The sequence below is a fragment of the Mastomys coucha genome, unplaced genomic scaffold (genome assembly GCF_008632895.1).
Source record: "Mastomys coucha isolate ucsf_1 unplaced genomic scaffold, UCSF_Mcou_1 pScaffold22, whole genome shotgun sequence".
In the NCBI taxonomy this organism is placed as follows: domain Eukaryota; kingdom Metazoa; phylum Chordata; class Mammalia; order Rodentia; family Muridae; genus Mastomys; species Mastomys coucha.
In genome coordinates, this window is record NW_022196905.1 from 162,627,641 (window position 1) to 162,652,430 (window position 24,790).

The 24,790-nt window shown below is 42.5% G+C and overlaps 2 protein-coding genes across 6 annotated transcripts in view; both read left to right on the forward strand.

Annotated features, from left to right (window-relative positions):
- LOC116071201 (beta-defensin 14) overlaps positions 1–11,726 on the forward strand; it is a 25,574-nt gene extending 13,848 nt beyond the window's left edge. The window contains exons 1-4 of one of the 2 annotated variants that reach the window (XM_031342636.1): positions 3,866–3,905; positions 10,465–10,558; positions 10,676–10,786; positions 11,427–11,726. In XM_031342636.1, coding sequence (XP_031198496.1) covers positions 10,729–10,786; positions 11,427–11,572 — 204 coding nt within the window. In that variant the 5' untranslated portion in view covers positions 3,866–3,905; positions 10,465–10,558; positions 10,676–10,728 and the 3' untranslated portion in view covers positions 11,573–11,726. Of the gene's footprint in view, positions 1–3,865; positions 3,906–10,464; positions 10,559–10,675; positions 10,787–11,426 lie in introns of those variants that run through there. The other variant, XM_031342637.1, reaches the window with a different exon arrangement.
- A 6,642-nt stretch (positions 11,727–18,368) lies between these two features.
- LOC116071202 (beta-defensin 4-like) overlaps positions 18,369–24,790 on the forward strand; it is a 9,959-nt gene continuing 3,537 nt past the window's right edge. The window contains exons 1-2 of one of the 4 annotated variants that reach the window (XM_031342638.1): positions 18,369–18,515; positions 19,180–19,246. In XM_031342638.1, coding sequence (XP_031198498.1) covers positions 19,189–19,246 — 58 coding nt within the window. In that variant the 5' untranslated portion in view covers positions 18,369–18,515; positions 19,180–19,188. Of the gene's footprint in view, positions 18,561–19,179; positions 19,247–24,790 lie in introns of all 4 variants that reach the window. The other 3 variants (XM_031342639.1, XR_004110761.1, XR_004110760.1) reach the window with 3 other exon arrangements.

The window sequence follows — 24,790 nt, forward strand, 5'->3', positions numbered from 1 at the left end:
AAATATCTAAAAAAAAAAAAAAAGAAAATATGCATGATTCAGCTGCAAATAAAAATGAAATTATAAAATTTGTAGGCAAATAGGTAGAGCAAAAACAGCTGATATTGGAAAACCCAGATACAGAAAGACTTTCCCTTTCATTGATAGTTTGTAGCTCTAAATTCTCAGTTATAAATGTCTCCACTAGGCTTTCTACTGCTGTGGTGGAGCAACGTGACCAAAGCACAACTTCTGTATCACAGTTCATCATCAAAGGAAGTCAGGACAGGAATTCAAGCTGGGAATGAATCTGGAGCCAAGAGCTGATGCAGAGGCTATGGGAGAGTGCTACTTACTGGCTTGTTCCTCATGAATTGCTCAGTCTGCTTTCTTATAGAATCTAGAACCATCAGCCCAGGGATGGCCCCACCCATAATAGGCTGGGAACCTTTTTTTAAAATTACTAATTAAGAGAATGGCCTACAAACTGGACTACAGCCTAATATTGTGAAGACATTTTCTCAATTGTGTGTCCCTCCTCTAATGACTCTAGCTTGTGTCAAGTTGATAGAAAACTAGCCAGTACAGAGCATAAATAACATGGAGTAACCATAGAAACTAGGTAAGTATAAAGCTACTTTAGGGGGAGAGGAGTTGGGAGAGGAATAGCAGAATGCATTTTATATAGATGATATGGAAAATTGAAATACATGAATAGGACTCCATTTGGGGAGGTGGGAAGGAGATAAACATATAAGGAGGAAGTATTCTGGACTAACAAGAACTGGATCATTTGATAAATCCATGAGGAATTGTATCATTTAATATTTACCTAAAACCATACTATATATAAGCCACTTACTTAGGGCTGGCAGTGTTTAGCTTGTAAAACTATAAACTAAAAACCCTAGTTATGAGAAACCTACTTTCAAATGGTTGGTGAGCTTAGTTCAAATGATCCCCAAAACATACAGATTATAGATGTACACCTTGGTTGAAGGCCTATTGCTGAAGACACTACATGCACTTAGGCCCTAGGAGGACTCGGAATGATTATAACTGGATCTGAGCTATAAGTCTCTTTTCTGTGGTCTATCTTCTATGGCTCCAGAAAAATACCGTGCAAACTACCAAGAGAGAGAAGCAATTATCCAGCTGCAACATCTGTGAACCATGAAAATTACCAGTATGGCAAGATATGGATGGATGAATGTGCAATAAGCGCACTCACATGCAAGCAATGACCAACTGCTGCTATCCATTAGATTTTAAGGCCTGCTTACCGGGAAGGAATCATGCCTCATACTGGAAACCTAGCAAGCTTTGCAGAGCTAATGGGGCCACGGACCTTAGAAAAGAACTTATCACTGTCACTTTCCTAGACCAGCTAATTTCCATACTAGAATCTAAATCTTATTCTTATGCCCATAGATTAGTGCAGCAACCAGTCCAACCAATGAAGCTTCTCTTTACAACAAATGGAGAGTATCACAAAAAACCAAACCTGGACACAGTGCAGAGATTGTGTGGGGTCCAGCCCTCATGAATGCATCTGTGTCGCAGCCCCTGCCTTAATAATGATCAAGGAACCACATCTTGGAAGAGAGGTCTGTAAGACTGTAAGACTCAGAACACAAGGAAGCTTGCTATGAAGCAGCCTTTCCTAGAAATGGCTGCATAAACTCATCCAGACCAATGGCAGTATCAATAGACATTTTAACATGGAAGGCAGAAATTCTCTTGGGGTCCATCTACTAGACAAAACTTCAGGCAACTAATGACTGCTAGGGAAGGAGAATTAGCCTCTCTGAGAGATGTACCCCTTTATGAGTTAATTAAAAAGCAAAATGGTCAAACTGGAAATTATATACATACCACCAACAAAAACAGAGTCAGAGAGTTGCATTTATGTACATTCATGTATACACATGCATAAACACACATATATATGCAATACATAGTAAAACATCAAAGCTCAAGTCCAAGTGGATCAAGGACCTCCACATAAAACCAGATACACTGAAACTAATAGAAAAGAAAGTGGGGAAGAACCTTGAGCAAATAGGCACAGGGGAAAATTTCCTGAACAGAACGCCAATAGCTTCTGCTCTAAGATCAAGAACTGACAAATGGACCTCATAAAGTTGCAAAGCTTCTGTAAGGCAAAAGACTCTGTCAATAGGACAAAACGGCAACCAACAAATTGGGAAAAGATCTTTACCAATCCTATATCTGATAGAGGGCTAATATCCAATATATACAAAGAACTCAAGAAGTTAGACTCCAGAAAAACAAATAACCCTATTAAAAATGGGGTACAGAGCTAAACAAAGAATTATCAACTGACAAATACCAAATGGCTGAGAAGCACCTAAAGAAATGTTCAACACCCTTAGTCATCAGGGAAATGCAAATCAAAACAACCCTGAGATTCCACCTCATACCAGTCAGAATGGCTAGGATAAAAAACTCAGGTGACAGCCCAGGATATTAGCCCAGAAGATCAGAATACACAAAGTACAAACCACAAACCATAAGAAACTCTAAAACAAGGAAGACCAAAGTGTGGATACTTCATTCCTTCTTAAAAGGGGGAACAAAATACCCATGGAAGAAGTTGTAGAGACTAACTATGGAGCAGAGACTGAAGGAAGGATAATTCAGAGACTGCTCCACCTGGGAACCCTTCCCATATTCAGTCATCAAATCTAGACACTATTGTAGATGCCAGCAAGTGCTGGATGACAGGAGCCTGATATAACTGTCCCCTGAGAGGTTCTGACAGTACCTGATTAATACAGAAGTAGAGGCTCAAATCCATTGGATTGAGTGCAGGGTCCCCAATGAAGAAGCTAGAGAAAGGGCCCAAGGAGCTGAAGGGTTTGCAGCCCCTTAGGACGAACAACAATATGAACAAACTAGTACCCTCAGAGCTCCCAGGGACTAAAACTCCAACCAAAAAGTACACATGGGAGACTCATGGCTCTAGCAGCATGTGTATAGCAGAGGATGGCCAAGTAGATCATCAACGGGAGGAGAGTACCTTGGCCCTGTGAAGGTTCTATGCCCCAGTATAGAGGAATGCCAGGGCCAGTAAGCAGGAGGGGGTGGGGTGGTGAGCAGGGGGAGGGGGGAGGGAACAGGGGTTTGTTTTTGTTTTTGGTTATTTTATTTTATTTTATTTCTTTTTTTCTTTTCTTTTTTTTTTTTTTTTTTGGAGGGGAACCTGGGAAAGAAGATATTGTAAATAAAGAAAACATCTAATAAAAAACATATCAAAAAATAAATAATTTAAATAAAAATATTCTCAGGGGTCCCACCTTTTGCCTTTGGATACATGATTTTCCTGATTCTAGTCCCCAGCCTATTAATGAGTTGACTTCAAGATTATAAGAAACATTTATGCTTTTAAATCTCTTTCCTTCTTGGGAATTCACACACACATACAAAATCTCTTGCCTTCTTTCAGTGGATGTGTAGGTTGTTGGCAAAAATTGGTTCCAGATGAGGTCTCTCTGGGACTGTGTTGTAAAATGCAGCTGGATGATCTGATGAGAGACAGTGCAAACCAAAGAGCACCATTGTGCATTCGTCCCCCTGGGCCTGATCCGATCCCTGGTAGATGTATAGAACCTCCTTTGGTCAACCTTATATAGAATTTGATGTATTATTCCTCACTTGTTCAGTCTTAAGAGTCAGGAGTCAGCCCCTGCGGGGTTGGATGTGAATTGGGAAACTGTGACAGACATATCTACATCACTGCTACGTTTCAAATTCTTAAACTAGTTTGAGCATGTTAAAAACGGCTGTGACAGAAAGACTGTGCAAGATCAAGCCAGACAAAATCTCAGCATGGGTGAGTGAGGCAGTCACTAAGTTCCACCTCGGGCTAATGTGCTATTGGCAGTTGATGGCTACCGGAAGAGGTGTGTCAGTTATTTTCAGGGTTGAGGCACGGAAGAGAATACCTGTGCTTCAGTAGATGGCCGTTTACCCATGCACATACTGGCATTCTATGATTTTTGATGAAAAGGAACATATGAACTATAGTGAGGGGATGGGGATGGAGTTGATCAAAATACATTATATGCAAGTGTCAAGTTATCAAACAAAAAAGGAAGGTGTCTTCATCCTGGCTCTCTCTCTTTCAGGGTCATGTGGTCCCTTACCATTTGACAAGTGCCACCCGAATTATACTCCCTAAGGGTATCCTCATCTCTTATGGGGTCCCTGTGGGTATCATGGCCCGGAGGGAAACAAAACTCGAGGAGATGATAATGAAAACTTGGTACAGCTGGACTTGGTCAGTCAGACTGGATTAGAACTTCTCCAGAGTCTGATCCTCTTGCACATTTTAAACACAGTCAGACTTCAGGCTCTCACAACAAAGCTTTAGGCATAGCTACCTAGGAACTTCCTAGCAAAGTAGCGAAGTATCTGTGACCTTTACAATAAGAATGAATTCTATTGGCTGACAAACATAGCTCAGGGCGATGGTCATGGGAGCGGGGAGAAAGGATTTGTAAGGAGCATAAGGATAGATTCTATTGGTGGAGGATGCAAAGTACATGAGGCCTCTCTTAAAGATGGTTTCTATTCACTGAGAGACAAGAGCTCAGGATCAGGGCCTGAACAATGCTCAGAATATTGGAAGATTTGGGAAGGAGGGCTCCACAGAAGAGCAAAAAGATCACTGGATTGTCAGACAACATCTACTCCAGCTGAACCGGTGATCAGGTGCCATTCATCTCCTTCCATTGTTTCTCCAGTGCTTACTCTAAGCTGTACTCCCTACACTCGTCTTCCCTGTGTCATTAAGTAGAAGCCAGGAAGTCTTTGCAGCCTGCTTCTTTTCAATGCCTCTTTAACTCAAGCTTCTTCCCTCTACATGACTCTAACTCTCATGTTCCTGTGTTTATTGCATTGGCACTGGAATATGACAGCTTCTCGATTTGCTTGGTTTCCTGGTCTTCATTTCCACAACCATCTAGCCTGCTTTCTACATCTGTTTACCTGTAAGCTTATTTCTTCTTGATGTACTGCTGTAAATATTCTGTGATTTTCATTATCTGAATAAGGTCCTTTTATTTACCCTCCCCCTGCCCCCACTCCTGCCTAGGAATTAGTTGTTCTTAATAATATTTGTCTTGGAATGTCTGAGGTTTCAAAATGTTCCTGTATTTTGAAGAGTAAGGGAAAAAAATAGGACGTTACTTTCTCATGAATCCAAAGAAACAAACAAAAAGACCGTATCTACACAGATTATCAGAAATGGTTACAAGTAACATAATATACCCACTGTGAAATTGGCAAAAAGCCCAATTGTCATACAAGCTGTGCTCTGAGTGGGCACACAGTACTGAGGGGTCCCTTTTAATCATGATGACAGGGTCACTAAGACTTGATATTTCAGACAGGCTCTGAAGATTGTGCAAACCACCATGTAGAAACAGTCATATGGATACAGTAAGTGATTGCACTTGAAATATTAGAAAACAAGAAGGATTTTAAAAAGGGCTTGAAGTTCCAGATTCTGTAACCAAGAAAATTGGAAAGTTCAGGTGTCATTCACAAACAAATAAACAAACAAACGGATTTATCACTAGCTGAAGTAAAAGAGAGGTGCCAGATACCAAGCAGCTAATCATCAAGTAGGTGTGGAAGCCAATCAGAAAAGTTGGGAAACAGTCTCTACCATATGCCAATATGTGTGTGGCAATGAGGGGAAGCATAGAAAACTTCATCTCTGAGAGTGTGGGGTATTTTATCATCTTCTCTAAGCCTCCATTTACTTACCTGTAAAATACATTTAACTCTATCAACCTATTGAATGATTCCAGTGGAATCAAGGTATTTATATTGCTTAGCATTGTGTATGGTATGTACTTGATTAAAGACTGGCAAGGACGACAAGACCAGGAAAAGAAAAAGATTCAAATTCTTAAAGATGTTAACACTTACCAAGATTGGTGATAGGAGAAAGAGGAGGCATCCCATGAAGAAGTAAAAGCAGCAACCACATCAATCTCTGTACCCACAGAGATTGGTTTCTATCCTCTAACTTGGAAACAGTGATGGACACAGATCCCAAATACTGAATAGTATTTATGTTTGATCCTTGTACAGTCTCAGTTCCTAAGGTCCCTAGGGAAGGTGTGTTAAATGCTTTCTGGGTGTTGAGTTGAGCTAGAGGGGTGGCTTCAGGCATGAATATTATACCCCATAGGTCAATCAAGTAAGGTGCTTAGGCAAAAAAGCCACTGTATTGAATATGTAAAAACACTGTTGAAGTTTAAAAGGAAAACTTGGGAAAACTTGTCCTATTGAGGCAGATGTCAGGAAACAGTAGGTTTATGGGTAATTGGTTGAGTACAGGATAGGTATATACATATACTTATGGGTAAAGTCCTCTATAGATAGAGAGAGAGAGGAGGGAGGGAGGGAGGGAGGGAGGGAGGGAGGGAGAGAGAGAGAGAGAGAGAGAGAGAGAGAGAGAGAGAGAGAGAGAGAGAGAGAGAGAGAGAGAGAGAGAGAGAGAGAGATATTGAATAGAGAAGCAATGAAGCAATGGTTCAGAGTTGGGCCCCTGGGGTACAGAAACACATCTGCAAAAGAAGATTACTCTCTGAGACAAACAGAATTAAGAATGGGTAAAAAAATTTTTTGACCAAGAACGTGTATGGAGATATAGCTGGGCAACAGTGGTGGCTTCTGGCCCCATTAAGCTAAACCACATAGAAAGAAACTGTGCTAGGAAATGCAGTCCTGCTGTGGATGCATTCAGGACCAGCTGCTAATACCAAGACTAGGGAATCATGGGTCCCTAGGCAGGGCTTCCCTGAATCTGTTCTTTGTGCATGCATCAGGGGCCTCTGACATTCACTCAGGCTTCTGTATTTCAGAATCTATCAGTAGGACCCGGTCCCTTCCACTGTTACAAGAACCATAGGGCATAAGCAGCTGCTGCAGAGTGAATCTGGGGTTTGGCACCACTTCATCTCCCAGTATTTTGAGTCATGCATGCCTTATCTCTTTTCTGTGTGGCAGACCTCTGCTTTTTCATCTTGATCACAAGTCCTGGCCAGTGAACAAACAGAAGGAACCAATTTTTAGAAGCCTGTACAGGCCCTTTTCATCTTTTCTCAAAATTGTGCCCTATGAATTAACTGTTTCCTTACTGCACTAATTCAGGGGACACTAATTTCTTTTTCCTGATAGAAATACACTTGAGTGTGCATATAAACAGTAGTATGCCCTTGCCCAGATTACCCAGGGAACCCTGGACCTTCTCTACAGTGATTTGGTCTCTCATCTCTGTACATAGTATTCACTGGCCTTGGCCTCTGGACAACACAGTCTTCAGATTCTACTCCCTGTAGTCCCCAGAGGCCCCACCACTCCATGCAGTTTAGGTTTTCTCTGTTCTTCCTGCAGTGACTTGTTCAGGCAATATAAGCAAAGCACGATGCTTTCTGGAAAGGCAGCCCTGGAGGGCAATTTGAGGGTTTGGACTGGTGATCTGGCAATGTGTGGGGTTTGTGACCAGTGTGAATATAAGTTAGCTTTGTTAATCTCATCTCTCATTTGAAATCCAAGCAGCATATGTGTCTGCTAGATATCAGAGTAGGATATTGTGGGTGCATGGAAATTTGAAAGGAGACCTTCACCGTAAGCCTAATCTCTGTTCTAGAAAGAACAGAGAAGGTATGTCAATGAAGTCTCAACAATACAGCTACCCAAACAAGATTTGAAGAAAGGCAACAACAACACAGATGCTAACATGCAAGGGAAAAATCTCATGGGGATCCAATCCTAGACCAAGAACTACAGACAACTAAGGAATTCTAAGAGTAGAAGAAAATAGTCCTCCTTGAATAAAAAGCCCTCTAGTTGGTTATACAATTCCAGGTGGTCCACCCTGAAAATATCAGCTCTTCAGACTTAGTACATTCACTCTTATAAGAAGAGGTTCAGAAGTGGTAGTAGAGGAAAACTATAGTATTCCATGAAGTCTGAGCCTCGTTGACTCCCTGTGAGACTGCTGTAACACATGAATGGGCTTGACCACATCCTTAACAAGAGCTAGGGACCTGCCCTGCCTGTGTAGGGCTGTTATCCCTTACAGAAGTTCCTAAGCTGTGAGATTCTGCTCTGGACCACGTCTTTGCTGTGAGGACCAGAGGGCAGAATGTTCCAGACCCAGTGAATGCTTCTAGGTGGAGTAGAACATCCCACAGGGGTCAACTCCAACAGTCACTGGATAGCATTATTTACAGGGAGATTATGTAAACACAAGCCTTTTGGTACACCGTTCTGGGTTGTCTCCTCTGTCTTCATGTAAGGAATTATTGGTTAGATCAGAATTCTAGGTAACTTGAATTTTAGCTTTAGTCCCACCATACTAAGCTTTGTTAACTAAATCAAATACAGACTTGTCCCAAATCTTGGCCACTATTCGCTGTTTCCACAAATGCTTCTGTGCTTCCCACCTCTGTGATCTTGCTTCTGAGGACAAAAATCATGCCTGTGTGACTGCCTGCACTATTGACTATGCCATAATGTGAGTCCTATGACTCAGGATGAGCCAGGGATCCTTTGTGATACATTTTTTCTCCCTGCTTTGGATACTCCACCCTCACCTTCTCTCTCTGCTTCTCTCACGCTGATATAGTGGATGAAGAGCAATATGAGTGTTCAAAATTCAGTGGTGTTTAAGCCATAGAGCCTGCGGTGAGTATCCCTACATACAAGATACAAAACCTCTGAAAGGCCTTCGGCCTGATGGTGGCACAAGCTGTTGGCTCATACAGCCTGGTGTTGTCACACAACTCAGTTACACAGTGTGAAACAAAACCCATGATCTCCCTAATCTGCCTCTGCTATTGTGAGTTAGCTTTCCAACTGTCTGAAAGGGAAACTATTATCTTCTAAATCTTTGAGCACAGCCAAGATGGCATTGAGAGATATGAGACCACAGGAAGACACAAAGCAGAACAAACAGAACTTGTACAGGGGTTAACAAGGAAAAGTGACTTCTATTCCTAACGAACCTCTTCTGAGACAATCGTGGCACCTTAGAGAGGCCTCTCAGTCTTAAATGGCCCATGTCATAGCCAAAGGTTCACCTGTAGAATCTGTTTTACCACATGGAAAAATGAATCACCTCCATTTTTAGTGGAGTGATAGGATCGTCCATTCTCTGACACCCGGGACAGTTTCTGTGTGTTTTTGTATTATATAAGATATAGTTATACTGCCAAGCCAACACCCAGCCCACTCGACACTCATCTATTTCCTCCATTTCGAAACATTTCCCACTGTCTTTATACCCTGTGTCATCGTCAGACCGAAGGCTTTTCAGAGGTTTTGTATCTTGTGTGTAGGAATACACACTGAAGGGTTAAACACCACTGAATTTTGGGCACTGATATTGTTCTCCATCCATATCAGGCAAAGAGAGAAGATGAGGACAGATTGTCCACCATGTAAGAGGAAAACTAGGTTTTAAAAAGACAGTGTCTATAGCTCCTACATATTCCTAAATCTATAGATCTGAATCTACTTCTCAGCATGAGCCGCTAGTTTTTACATTTGTGCAGCCCTGTTCTTAAGTATGTGCTACTCTTACTTGTCCACACCTACGCTATAGTTCAACATCTGCTCATAGGCTTGAGCACACTTTAAGATCCTCGAGAGAAGAAAACTAGCTTTGTTTGTCTTCCCATCCTAGGTATCTGAACCCAGTATTCTGAACCCATTCCATCCTAGAACTAACACACCCAGGACCTTGGATCGACTATAGTTGCACTGACACATTGCCACAGCTGGGATCTCTGTGGTGACTTGATCATCTGACTGAATAGATTATCAATAAACATAAAATGGTAATAGGATTCCTCAGTATTTATTTGTATTAGTCAAGAATCTATTGATTTTTCAGCTTCTGAATTGATATCTAGTAGAATTAACTGAACCTTGGCCTTCTTTAAAAGCACATAGGTAAAGAATACCTAGAAGTGTTCAGGATCTTTGTAAGCCTCTCTGGTACTGAGAGAAGATGAGTATGTATCATTGTGGTTCTCTCTCTCTCTCTCTCTCTCTCTCTCTCTCTCTCTCTCTCTGTGTGTGTGTGTGTGTGTGTGATAAAATTAAACACCCCAACTCATGAATCTAGGTAGTTTTCAGACAACCGATGAAATACAAGACAGGTTTTATTTAAACTAGAGAACACCCATAGCAAAGGTTTTTCTATATAGTCCAAGTTTCCTCTTGTCTTTACTACCTAAATTCTAGTTCTGTCTCTCAATTCTGAGTATGTCCAAAGTTTAACTGATTTGGTTCTCAGAAGACTCTCAAGTCTCTCTTGGGATTTTTGATAGATACAGAAACCTTAGGGTTGTATTCAAAGGCAATTCAGTCCCAAGCTATCCCTAAAAAGAAATACCTTGAATATCTTATCCATATCAGTTCTATCTGTACCCACAGCCAGAAATTGATCTGGAAACATGCCCAGGACCTGGATGACCTCAAGAGAGTTCCAACAAGCTTGACTACACCCACCAGGCTTTCAAGCTCCTGGGTGAGTGGGTGTGTTCTTTGCGGTGAGAAACACTGGAAAGTCATGTCAGGAAATATGTCATACTGTCATCATGGCGACATTACAAGAATTGTACTCATGGCTTACCTTGTTATATAGGTGGACAAGCACACGTTTTGGCCCAGTCTCAGCTTGTTGGGAAGCAGTCAACTATGAAGCTTCATTATCTGCTATTTGTATTCCTCATCTTGTTCTTGGTGCCTGCTCCAGGTAAGAGGGGTTGGGAAATAAGGGGTGGAAAGGGTTCATAACATGTAATTTAGTCTGGTATTCTGTGTTCTTCTGGGTGAGCATGAAGTCAGGTGGATTTGCTGAATGAAAAACAAACATCACCAATGGTTTCTTCCAACAACAGTCAGTAAGAGCCTGAATGCAGGCTTCTGCGTCTGTCCTGTAAAGTGTTAAAAGACTAAATACTGCCATAGATGCCAACTCTCCACCTGCCTCATCACTGGAATGCTATTAATGAGACTATAGAAAACTGATGTGAGATTTTCATTCTGACAGAAACCCCAACCACTATCCCAAACCACTATCTATTCCTATGGGCTTAGTGGTTGGAGGCAGAGAGAGACACACTGGGCTGCTTGAAAGGTATTACGGATGATGGTAGCCTCAGCCCCCAGTTCTTATGGGAGGCTTAGAGACCAGGCCACTGTGTGTTCACAGCTGAGATGCAGCCCACAGAGACATTTGTTTCCTCCTTAGATCGCCTTTAACTTTACTTGTAATTTTATAGGAAAAGAGAAACAAATGGAAAATGAAACTAATTCAGTGATGCACAGTTTGCTAGATCCAGTGCCTTTCTAATGCCCCTTTCCTAAAACATTCTTTTCTTTTCCTCTTGCAGGGGATGCATTCATACCAAAAACCCTCCGAAAATTTTTCTGCAGAGTAAGAGGTGGCCGGTGTGCTGTACTGAACTGCCTTGCAAAGGAAGAACAAATAGGGCGATGTTCTAAAAGAGGTCAAAAATGCTGCCGGAAAAAGAAGTAGAAGACCATGATTCAAAATGAGAATGTCGCCGGCTCTGCAGGGTGAGGGTGGGGAGGCCCTCCTCAAAATGAGAATGTCGCCCACTGTGCAGGGAGACCCTCCTGGAAATGTATACAAGTAAAATCAAGTTAATATATAGTTTTTAAGAAACTAACAGCTGAATCTCTTTGAACATTCTGCTCATCGTTAGCAAATAGACAACTAGGGAAGTCACTAGACTCAGTCTGATTTGAATGAAGCAGCATCTCTGCAGCGGTGCACAAGATGCCTAAGCTCATTTCCCAAGGCCAAGGATGCCAATAGGATGTGTGTGCATGTGTGTGTATGCACTGTGTGTGTGCAAGAGTGTTTTCACAAGTGTACATGCCTGTGTGTGTAACATGTGTGTTAATATTGTGGATATATGGAGTGCACATACATATAGGCAACCTATAATTTGTACATTTTATACTCCATTGAAAGTGGAGTTATAGCTGGGTGGTGGTGGCACACGCCTTTAATTCCAGCACTTGTGAGGCAGAGGCAGGCAGATTTCTGAGTTCGAGGCCAGCCTGGTCTACAGAGTGAGTTCCAGGACAGCCAGAGCTATACAGAGAAACCCTGTCTCGAAAAAAAAAAGTGGAGTTATTATCTCTTGAAATACCCCCTTTGGGACTTAACTATAGATGTTAATCCCCCTTTGGGACTTAACTATAGATGTTAATCACCCCCTGCACCCGGGACTTAACTATAGATGTTTTGAACTTTCTGGGCTTCTGCCCAGGTGCATTTTCCTGAAACTAAAATACTAGTTCACCCTAAGTCAACTTTAACCCCTTCTGAAACTTTTGTTCAGAGAAACAGGATTTCCTGCTGCTCTGGCCTTTACTCTGGTGCCTCTTGTCTGGTACACACTCTACCCACACATTTCTCAACTATAATGTACCCCCCTAGAGCTGTCTTACAGTCTCTTCGTTATCAAAACAGCAAGCTTCCTAATTAGGGGCAGTCTTTCCCTACATGTGCCTGCCACAAAGTCTGACTAAGTCCTCTATCTACAACTCTTGCTTGTTTTTTTTTTTCAAGGTGATGATTTTTATTGATTATTTGGTAATTTCACACTATGTACCCCAATCACACTCACTTCCCAGCCCTCCCAGGTTTGCCCTCACCCTTGTGATCCCCCACAAAAAGATGATGATGAAGAAGGAGGAGGAGAAGGAGAAACACAAGTCCTATTTGTGCTACCTGTATTCTCACTTGAGCATGGTCAAACTCCCAGTATGCAGACCTTTAAAGAAAACTGAGTCCTCTGCCACTCACACCCCCACAAGAAGCATTCAGTTGTTTTTGAGCTGTGGACATTAACATATTGTCACCTTCCACATTTTGTTGTATGATTTGTTAATTCTTAACAGTGCAGCCTTGAATTCCGTTTCTAGACATTTAGTATCTTGACTGTGCAACTGATTAACAAGCATGCTTAGAGTCTAAGGGCATTCATACAGCTTAGAGCTGCTTTCACTTTATTTGTTGTTCTCTAGATGTTGATATAGTGTCATTCAGGTATACCCAGGAAGCACCTTGTTAGAGGGGTGCACAGACAGGATAACTGGGCTCTTAGGAGGGGCAGAAAAACCACTCTGTCTCACAAAGTTTATAGAACTCATCTTTCAACAACAACAACAACAACAAAAAGGATGACATAAAAGGCTGTTTCCAGACTAAATAACTACCAGTGCAGACCTGTGATAAAGAGAATGGAAGGCCCTTTATCACAGGGCAGTTTCTAGGCTAAGACACAGGGAGGCCGAGTCACAAGATCAGCAAGCAATGCTGCATCAGGAAGCCACTGAGACAAACTCAGATGTGTGATATACCCCCAATTGCCTTCAGAGGTAGGGAAAGAAGAATAGGGTCTCAGGCAGACACAGTGTTTGAGAGCTACACTGGAATGGAAGAGGGAACTTCAGTCCTTGGGTGAGTGGTGACACTGGTCACTTAGAACAAAACGAAAACACAGGAAAGACAGTGTGGATGTTTTGGGAGAGTACGGGGCTGGAAAATACATTCCCACCAGCAAAGTGGAGAGAGAGCTCCACCTTGCTAAAGAAGGGTAGTGACACGACCAAATTCTTTACCAAGATTTCTGCTGCTCACCGACAAGTTTTCAGAACCATTTTTGAAAGTCATCTGAGAACAATCTAAATCTGAGCCCAGCTCACCTTTAAAGGAGATGGTCAAATCCATCACTCAACAGTCCAAGTCATCCAAGATGCTAACTGCCGTAGAAATGAGAGACAGAGAAGCAGGAGGAAGATACAGCCCACTACCAGAAGAAAAGTTGTGCAGTAAGATGGGACCTAGAATTAGCTGAGACACTAGAATTAGCTATCAGAGGTATAAAAGAGTTATCCTAAGCAAGGCCTAGAGTAAAAATGTTCCTGGGGAGGAAGATGAAGCGTATAAAGGATCAGGTGTAACTTCCAGAGATGAACAATAAATAGCTGAATAAAAACATGTGGTGAATTACAGCTGTAGAAGAAGTAGCTCAGTTGGTAGAGCATTTATCTGGCATGCATAAAACCCTGGGTTCGCTCCCCGGCACTGACTAAAACTAGGTGTGTCGGCGCATGCTTGTAATCCTAGTACTTGAGAGGTGATGGCAGGATGATTCAAAGACGAAGTCATCAAACTTGATAAGCAGCCAAGGTTGACCATCTTAAGGGGGGACATGGACAAAGGTTCACCACAAGGTGGCAGTAGCCTATAATCTGATTACCGGCAAATTCATTGCTCTCTATCCGCTCAGGGGACTGGTTGATGGCAGTGCCAGGTAAGGCTGGTGTTAGGTAGAGTACCCTCCCTGCTCCGTGCTTCAAATGAGGGTGCAAAGTTACCAGGACACCTTGGTCATTGAATGGGGGATGAGCAGCAAAGACTTTGAAGACAGGCTGGTTTTATTTTCCAGTGGCAGCCCTGTCACTTCAGTAGCTAGGTAACCTCAGGTGTCTCTAACTTTTCCAGGTCCTGGGGTTTTCGTGTATAAAACTGAGTCTCTGTCAGGTTTGTGAATTAAATGGCATGAGTCATATTCAAATGATCAGAATAGAGCCAGCTACAGATTGACAATGCTCCGTCCTAAACACAAATATATCCATCTAGGCAAGAGTCCAGGGAAGGAGCTTATAACAAGGACAAGAAGATAAAAAAAACTTTATTCTTTGTTAACACTTTATAACTTGTGGAATGCAATAAAATAAGAGCCTTAGAGGACTAACAGCACAGGCTTGTAAGTGATGAGCTATTCTAGTTGTTATAAATTTGGAAAAATATGTCCGTAGTGGAATATATTAATTATTGGTAAGTAACTTTTCTGGCCAACATTTTTACAAATTCATTTCTTAGATCATTTACACACACTTCGAATCATTCACACCTACTCTGGGCAACTTAGTTACTTTTTTATTAAGATCAGGTGATGTACTATGGGGGAGTGAAGGGTATTTTTGCAGGCCATGGAAATATTAAGACAAGTTATTATGAAACAAAGATATTTCTATATCTAGAAATGCTGATTATTTTTTAAAAAATAATTTGAATTTTCTTGATAATTTTATATATTAGTACTGTGTTTACATCATTTCCATTTCTTTGACTTCTCCTAAAATTTATGACTCCTTCTTTAATTATTATTGTTATATAAATATACACATGTGTATATACAAATGCAGCCTTCTCGGTTCATTCAGTGTTGCTCATGTGTGTATGTGTTTAGAGCGAATTGACTTGGAACTGGATAACCTATAAGAGGGTTCATTTCTGGAGAAGATTCAGCCACTCTCAGCAGACATTCATTACCTTTTCCTCTAGGGGTGGGGCCTTGTGAGATTTTCCACCTCCATATTGAAAAGCTAATTAGTATTGTCAAAGTGCAGCACTTGTTTAGGTAATCGTATTATTGAGATTTCCTGGGTGTAGCTTCCTTGTCATATATAGAAGATACAATGTTCTAGCTGATGTCCTGGTCCTCTGGTTCTCACAGTTTTTTCACCCCCTTTTTTGGTGATGTTTCCTGAACCTTAAGTGAAGGAATGGTGCTGCAGATGTATCAGGCTGGCATACAAGCATTGGCACATACACCCTGAAGATGGTGATTCTTATGTGGATTCTAGTATTTAATCATTTAAATGTCTCACTTTTGTGTATATATGAATTTAATTTCACTTATTTGATTCTACAATTCATTTATTTTATTTTATGTTGTGAATACTTTACCTGCATGTCTATCTGTGAACCATATGACCACAGAGATCAGAAGAGTGGATTAGATCTCCTAGAGTGATGGATGTTTGTAAGCCACCATATTGGTGCTGGGACCCAAACCTGGGTCCTACACAAGAGATAGACAAGTTCTCTTAACCATTAGGCCATTTCTTCGGCTCTTGAATTTAATTTGCAGTGAAAATGTACACAGTGGGGTTTTAACATTTCTGTTTACTCTTCGTGTGGGTAAACTCAGTTCCATGCTGTGTTTCCCACTCCGCCGTTGTTTCCAGTTACTGCATCTTGGCTGTGAAGGAAAAGTGAAAGTTAAAGTCTTGTTAACAATGGAATTACCTGAAGTGTCATAAGAAGACATTCTTTGATGTGGACTGCAACTCTCCATACATTTAATCCCCACATCAGAGATTGTACCGAGCCCTTGAAGTTTCTGAGGTCCTGTAAGAGTTGTCAGCGCCCTGGTGTTTCCCTGCCCCTTTACATAGTCACATCTAGTCTGAGGAGGGCACTCCTTGTATCCCAGCCCAGAGCTCAGGTCAGAAAGAACATTTGTGCACATATTCTGGGATATTTCCATTGGTAGATAAATAAATAAACCTTCCAAGGTTGGCCCATATGGAGACCATTTTTTTTCTCCAGAGCTGGGGTTACAACTACCATGACCATCACCAGTTGGGACCCTGGCATTCCTAGGCTGTTCCTGAAATGCCCTGAATGGCCAAGTCAGCCTTGCCATCTGGGCTCAAGTCTGTGTACTCTGTCTCCAGAAATGTGCCGTCTTTGCAGTGCTTGCTCGTTGTCTCATTGTACTTCACTTACAGAGTATCAAATTAAGAGAAAAGAAAAGGCCAAGATGAAGGCACCCTGGGCCACACCAACCACCACCCTCCTTCTGGTTTGGGGGCCCCCCACCCAGTCAGAAAAAGAAGATACTTCTTCATGTGTATCAATAGGTCTTCTTTTAAAATGGTAACACTATCTCTTTGATGTATTTTTAAAACTACTTTTAAAAAGAAACAGTGAAACCATCATGCTGAGAAGTTTTATTTTCTGAAATCACATCCCCAAAAGACTGAAAGCCCAGCAGTGGGTTTTCCCATTGCTGGGTGGCTGAGTCACTTCTAATGAGATATAGACTCTGTTTTCCTTTGTCTGATGTCCATGAGAGGTGTTGGGTGTGGTCTTTATCTCCCTTTAAAAGAGAAGGGCCTGAGTCTATGCTCCCCAAGCTCGAAGCTTTGTTGGTTACTATTGTACCAACTGCATGAAGCTCATAGGAAACTAAAACTCATTTAGGTTTTACACATGTTGTCACTCCAAAAGCTGTGCAATCTCATCTCCAGGTTTTAGAGAGGGGTCCTTGTTTATGATGGTTGTGTGGTCTTCCAGAACGACCAGTGGTCATTCTGCCTTTGAGGGAAAAAACCCTGTCTAGAGATCTCTTTCAAGTGGACTTAGTAGGATGAATATAGCCATAAGAAGTCACCTTAGCCCAGGGAAGAGGGAGAAGCATGAGCTGCAGCCACAAGAGTTCTTGAAGAGACATTCAGCCCACTGCCCTCAACAGCTAGGCTGGTGTCACCATCTCCTTGATGTATTTGTCCTCAAAGGAAGAGGAGAAAGGGCAATGCCTGCTCTCTCACTTTCCCTCCCCTCACCCCAAGTGTTTCAGATGATCTTTGCTTCCTTTTTAAATCAAGGCCTACCTCATACAAAGAGTTCAAACCAGGATAGATGGCATCCAGGAAAGATGCTACTGGCTGCTCCCTGGGATTGCGACAGGACTTTATGGGAAAAATCACACTCGTGTGGGTGGATCTTAAAATGACAGAGCATTGTTTTAATAGTAATTGAGGGAGTTGAGTCATCCAGAAAAGGATGAGTTAGAATTAATGCTAAGCATGTTCATGTGGGAACCACTACCTTCTTGCAACCTCTAAGCCCAACAAAGCCTCTCCCTACATTATGAGAGTTCCTTAGGATTGTTTCTTCAAAAGTAAAGTGAAGGCTATGAGTAAATAGTCACACTGCCTAATTCAAAGTGCATATTTAGATTTAAAATGACCCGGGGTGGGGTGGGGTGAATCAGTGGCTAGTGAAATCCTACTTGTAAAACTGGTGGTCTAGAAATACTGACCAGATACTTTTTCATGTGTATCAATAGGTCTGTGCTGTACGAGGGAATTTTCCCTAAAGAAACCTAAGATGAGACAATTAGGGAAAGGTTTGTTGAAGTTCTGGGATTCAGGATTTTTTTTTAAATTATTAGGTGGTGGTGCACGCCTTTGATCCCAGGACTTGGAAGCAAACAGGTGGATCTCTGAGTTTGAGGCCAGCCTGGACTGCAGAGTAAGCTCCATGATAGCCTTGACTGCACAGAGAAGTCTTGTCTCCAAACAAAAATTTTTTTCCCCATGATACTAGGAAGTAACCCATGAGCCTAGTGTGTGGTAGGCAAGTACTATCCAACAGAAGGGCCTCTTCTAGAATGCCTTTACGTCACACCAGTTTGAGACATAGTTTTTTTTTTTTTTTTTTGAAGGCTGACCACAAGAGTTATTATGTAGCTCAAATGACCCTCCTGCCTAGACCTTCTGAGTAAGTGAGATTACAGGCTATTCACTGCTATACCTGGCTTGGCTGAGATCCTATATGCTCATCACCTCGTGGCTAGAACCAGGTACTCACGAATTTCTTCTAGGTGGGCATGGGACCCTATGTTCAGGTAAGATGTTATCAACTCATTGCTTTCTCTGAGACATAATGAATCAGCATACCTATCTGACCCCATGTCCATCGCATTGCCTGGATGCTAGGTTGCTGGAGGCTTTTAGTAGTAAATGAGAGTCACCATTGAGCAGGAACTTGGAGGAATCTATGAGACTAGGCCCATGTACTGCCCTCAAAAAGCTTGGAGACCTTGACTTGGCTCACATTCTGTTGTATCCAGCTGCTGAATGTTCCCAAGACCACAGGGATCTAGGTGAAATTAGTCCCCACTGAGGCCTAAGCCTGTTGCCAGACTCTGAGATGACCAAGTCAATGTATGAGTTATAGGCAAGTAAGGTTCAATTGTAATTGGTAAGTCTGTTCCAGGACAGCATGGGTCCCTCCCACCTAAGAAGTAGAGCAGAAAGCTGCTCTTGGTGGGCAGTGCAGGAGGAAATCATCACACTGAATGTGCTCCCAAAAGGCCACTCCTTGACAAGAGAGATGAGGTGCTCTGTGTTTCATAACTGTAATTACTGGGGTTCTAGTCAGTGTAGATTCCTATGCACGAGGCAGCAGCTGGTCCTATATAAGGCACTGAGCTAAAGTCCCTCTACGTCTCTGCACCTCACCAGGCTTCAGTCATGAGGATCCATTACCTTCTCTTTGCATTTCTCCTGGTGCTGCTGTCTCCACTTGCAGGTGAGGCAGGGGAATAGGGTGGTCCCAAAGTGAAATGAAAGACAGATTCCCTACCTGGTGTGTGTGTGTGTGTGTGTGTGTGTGTGTGTGTGTGTGTGTGCCTCTTTCTTTCTTTCTTTCTTTCTTTCTTTCTTTCTTTCTTTCTTTCTTTCCTTCCTTCCTTCCTTCCTTCCTTCTTTCTTTCTTTCTCTCTTTCTTTCCTTCTTTCTTTTTCTCTTTCTTTCTTTCTCTCTCTCTTTTTTCTTTCTTTCTCCTTCTCTCTTTCTTTCTTTTAAGATTTATTTATTTATTTTATGTATCTGAGTACGTTGTAATTCTTTTTAGACACACAAGAAGAGGGCATTAGATCTCATTACAGATGGTTTTGAGCCACCATGTGGTTGCTAGGAATTGAACTCAGGACCTCTGGAAGAGTAGACAAATGCTCTTAACAACTAAGCCATCTCTCAAGCCCCCTCTTTGTCTCTTTCTCTCTGTATGTGTCTGTCTCTGTCTCTTTGTCTTTCTGCCTCTCTCTTGCTCTCTCTCTCTCTCTCTCTCTCTCTCTCTCTCTCTCTCCCTCCCACTTATTGCCTTCCTTTTTTTCTTTCTTGATTCTAAACACATTTTAACAGTGTGTATTGTGTGACTGCTGAAACAAACCAAGGACTCTTTTTAACTTGAAGGAGCCTAGTGTGGACTTACTCTGAGCTGATCTGCAGTACCTGACTTCCATTTCCTAACTCCTGGTGCTAAGCTTAAGATTATGAAATGAGTTTCTTATAGGTAGCTTAAAATTAATAACATGAAGAATGTTTGATTCTTATCTGAAAAAAGGTATTCATTTAGAAGTCTTTATATTTAAAGAACAGAGTCTCTACTTACTCTAGAAAATCCCTCAGAATAACCATCCCAGCCTCTAAGCCTCATCCTTTCCTCCTCCCTCTACAGAATACCCTTAAACCATCTACAGGGATAATTAGGCTCATAGCTTAGGGAGGTCATGGATCACAGCTTCCCAAAATCTGCCTATATTTTATTTTGTGGAAAAGGTTTATATCTGTTTAAATTATGTGCACATGTATGGATGTGTGTATGGGTATGTACCAGGCAGTACAGTAGCCACAGAGGCCATGAAAGGACATCTAATCTCTCAGAGATGGAGTTGTAGGCACATATGGCTGCCTGATACGATACTAGGAACTTATCTCAGGTCTTCTGCAGGAGCGGTATGCACTCCTATCTGCTGAAGCAGCTTTTCAGGCTCTAGTTTGTATTTCATCCTTGACATTAGGTAAACAAAATAAAAAAGAATACACAACTCAAGAGAGGGAGCTAGACAAGTAAGAGAGAACATGAAATGATGAATGAAGCAAAGACCTCAAACTGCATTAGATAGAAATGATATAGAGAGGAACATAATTTCAGTAGTCTTGTTGATGGGTTCTGGTTAACAGAGGAGCATCTGTGTTCCATGAGACACAGAAACACTCTGTCTGACATTTAGATGAATGTAAAAAAAAAAGGGAGGGGGGAAGTATGAAGTATGAGATTAAGACTGGATTTTAGACATTAGAAACTATCAAAAAAGTTGATTTTTACTTTGGATTTCCATTGTAAGATACTTAGGAATCAAGTTATCACTAAGCAAGTCTTATACACCAAGGTTTGGTGCCAATACTTCATGGAAAATAGGTGATGTGTTAGAACGGTGGGTCGCGTCAGAACATTCCACACACTAGGTAGGCCCAAACAGTTCCATGTGTAAGAGGTTTAATTGAGAGGGAGAGAGGGGACAGTAGTGTGGAAAGAAAGGAGGGAGAGAGAGAGCAAGATGTAGGAATGTTCCCCGTATATATATGGGTTCTGATGTAGTGGCTGCAGGTAAAGGTGGGAGGTGAGCCCAATATATTCTGGGAATATGGCGGCTGTTGCTCTGGCAACAGGTCTCTGAGACCCACCCATGAGTCGCCACAGGCTTTGGATGCTAACATACCTCCCTTTTTGATATTATAAAAAGAAGGGAAGGGGAAGCCTATGGTGAAAAGAGAACAAGGGCATCATGTCTCTTAAGCTACTTCCTGCTGTCTAGGGGCATTGTCAATGGGGGGTAGCTGGCTTTCACCATTGGGATCCACTTGGTAAACGTTCGCATCAGGTTCCTCTGTGGACAGTGGCTCATCTGTGGGCAGTGGCTGGTAATCCTGTAATAAGAGTATCCGGGATTGGTTGATGTAGAAACAGCATTCTTCTTGGAGGAACAGGCAAAGACCACCTTCTTTAGCTGTCAGGATATAGTATATGTAGTCCCTGTCTGTTCTGAAGCACCACAGCTGCCAAAGAATTGATCTGTTTTTGGATAGTAAGCACAGTTTCAGACATTTTTGAAAATTGCCTTGAAACTGAGAAGTGAATGTATTATATTGGATCATGGAAGTTGTTATCCCTGCAACTCCAGTACCAACTCCTATGGCTATTCCCGTAGCAACCAAGAGTGGCACAACTTGAACTGCCCTCTTATGTTGGGCAGCTATCATATCTACAACTGGGATTGGCAGGGGCTCATTTCCCTGGATTACTCCCAGTTCAGCGAAAAGAAGTACTAATGTGCAAGCTCCTGCCAGCTAGCAGGTAGACGATGATATGTCTGAGTGCCACAAAGAATTGACGTGTTTTGGATTGTAGGGCATTGTGACAGAGATGATATATCAAGGGTTATGATTCTATTGCAGTCTAGGGAGCTCAGCATTCCCACTGAATGAGTCCCAGAGGCCTTAAAACAGGTTTTCATGTCAAAGAGAGGGACAGAGGTAAGGTATGGAGTCATGGCGACACTGGAGCCAGGGCAGCTGACAAAGGGCGAAGTAACGTTACTTGGCAGTATCACTGGAGACACTGTAAGTAAAAATTGTGAGCTAGTTCCAGGGGGTACACATAACCAGCAATCCTTAAAGCATCCAGGTCTGGTGACGTTAAGGAGTTGGTATGCCAAGGTCAAGGTCTGAAGTAAAAGGCAAAATGACAAGTTAGTGCCATTTATGAGGGGTGATGTCAAAGAGATAAGGACCTCAGAGGAGTGTTTGATTATCTCCGCTACTTTTCCGATATCCAGGGGTTGGGCAATTGAGACATATTTTCTCTGAATATGGATGGTACTTACTGGGGCTCAGGGATGATTTTTACGATAGAGCTTATCAACAACTCCTGTCTCTCACCTGGAATCCCATGGGTCTTGTATGTAGAAAAAGAGCATCTTGCGATGTTGATAAAAGAAATGATTGATCTGTGATCTTAGTATATGTATCTGACAAGACCAATATGGGCAGCCCCCCTATTCGTCTGGCCATTTTCTACAATAATCTTTTGTCTGGTCAAAGAGAAAGCAAGTATGGAGATCATAATATTTAGATGGGATTACAGATACTGGGATGATAGCAATTTGGATTGGTTCCTGGCATTTCGCTATGGAGCAGTTTCCTGACCCTATTTGGAAAGACTGTTTGTTATCTGTGGGGGGTTCTTGAACCTTGAATCTCCAGATATAAGGGCTTCCCTGGATAGAAATAAACAGCAGGAGGAGGATGAGAAACCCATGTCTAATCCAGTGAGGTCGAGCTCGGCTGCCGGAGTGGAGTCTCATTTTCTGGGATTGGGGACAGGGTAGATGATCTCGTTGTCCTCTGGAATTTAACAGAGCACAGTCTTGTTAAGATTGATGTGTATGAAGAAGAGTCATTTTTAGGTGGAGGAATGAAAGGTTTGAGGTGAGACAGATGGACCCAATGAGAGAATCCCTTGAGTTTAGCAGCTGTAGGGGTCACAAGAATTACTTTAAAAGGGCCCTTCCATTTGAGAAAGAGTTGAGGGCCGATGACCTGGAGGGGATAGAAGGACTTGGTCTCCAATGTTGATAGGTAAGTGGACAGGAGACAGTTTATGGCTGAGGTAGATGGTGGTCAACAAAGTTCCATAGGAGAACGGAGGTGGCAAAGTAATGGGGTAAGTAGATGGTCTGGGAGGGGAGAGCATTTAGGTGAAAGACCAGGAGTTAAGACTGGATGTCCATATATGAGTTCAAAGGGAGAGATGAGGAGAGGTCTCTTTGGGAGAGCACATAACCTGAAAAGAGCCAGAGGTAGGAGTTTTACCCAATCAAGGTGAAGTTCCTGTGACAGGTTAACAAGAGTGGTTTTTAAAGAGAGATTAGTTCTTTCTACCTTACCTGAAGATTGAGGGTGATAAGGAATGTGAAAATGCCAGGGGAGGTCTAGGGCCTTAGATAGGATTTGAGAGACTTAGGAAGTAAATTCAAGACCCTTGTCTGATTGGAGAGAAGCTGGGACACCAAACCGGGGGATGATCTCTTGGAGGAGGAGATCAGAGACTGTCTGAGCCCTTTTGTTAGTTGTGGGAAAAGCCTCTACCCACCCCGAGAAGGTGTCCACCAAGACCAGGAGGTACTTTGCATGCCTGACAGTGGGCATGTAGGTAAAGTCAAGTTGCCAGTCAGTTCCAGGAAGGAAACCTCTGGCCTGATGGATAGGAAAAGGGATGCTATAATATCTTGAGTTGGGGTCAGACTTCTGACAGATTTTGTAAGAAGTAGTGATAGATTTTAAGAAGCTTAAGTCCTCAGGAGTAGGCTGTAGAGAGAGAGAGTATTGAGCTTGGGTTATGTACTTGGTAGAGTCCAGTAATTGGATGACAACAGGAGAATGGTGTTTAGCAACAGAGGGGTTCTGGACATCCCAAACTTGGGGATCTACCTGAGAATCTGGTAAAGGATACAGCATGTTAGTGCTAGTAGGTTGGCTGGCTAGTAGAAGGAGCAGAGGAACTGCTAGCGAGCCTGGGTTTAGGTGAATGTGGAGAGCAAAGGAAATAGAGGATCCCAGCCTAGCTAGAAGATCCCTTCCCAATAAGGGGACAGGACATGTTGGCACTACCAAAAAGGAATGGGTGAGAGGTACACCCCTAAAAATGCAACTAAGTGGTGGGGTCTGGAGAGGGAAGTAAGGTTGTCCTCTTACCCAGACAATAGGAAAACAAGAAGGAGAAGTGGGTCCCCAAAACTCCGTCAGGACTGAGTAAGTGGCTCCAGTGTCCAAGAAGAAGGAGATGGGCTACCCAAATACCAAGATATCTACCTGGGGCTCTCTGCTAGTGATGGCAGTTGTTGGGCCAGAGGAGCTTGGGCCTCCTCAGTTGGCCATAGCCAAGCCTAGGAGATCAGTTGGAGGGTTATCTGGGAGTGATGTCCCCCTGTTCTGTGTAACATGAGGGCAATCAACAGCCCAATGTCCCTCTTGATGGCACCTAGGGCATGGCCCTCTTGGCTTGCAAAAGTTAGGGCAGGCTTTTTCCCAATGAACTTGTTTACCACATTCGTAGCAGGTACCTGATGGTCTCTGAGTCTTAGGAGACCATGAGTCCGGGGTAGTGGCTGGGGCTAGTCGGACAGCCTTTGCCAGCATATGGTATTTTTGTTTGTGGGCTTTATCATCTCTCCCATGGTACACTTTGAAGGCCAGCGCTAAGACTTCTGCCTGTGGAGTTAGGGGTCCC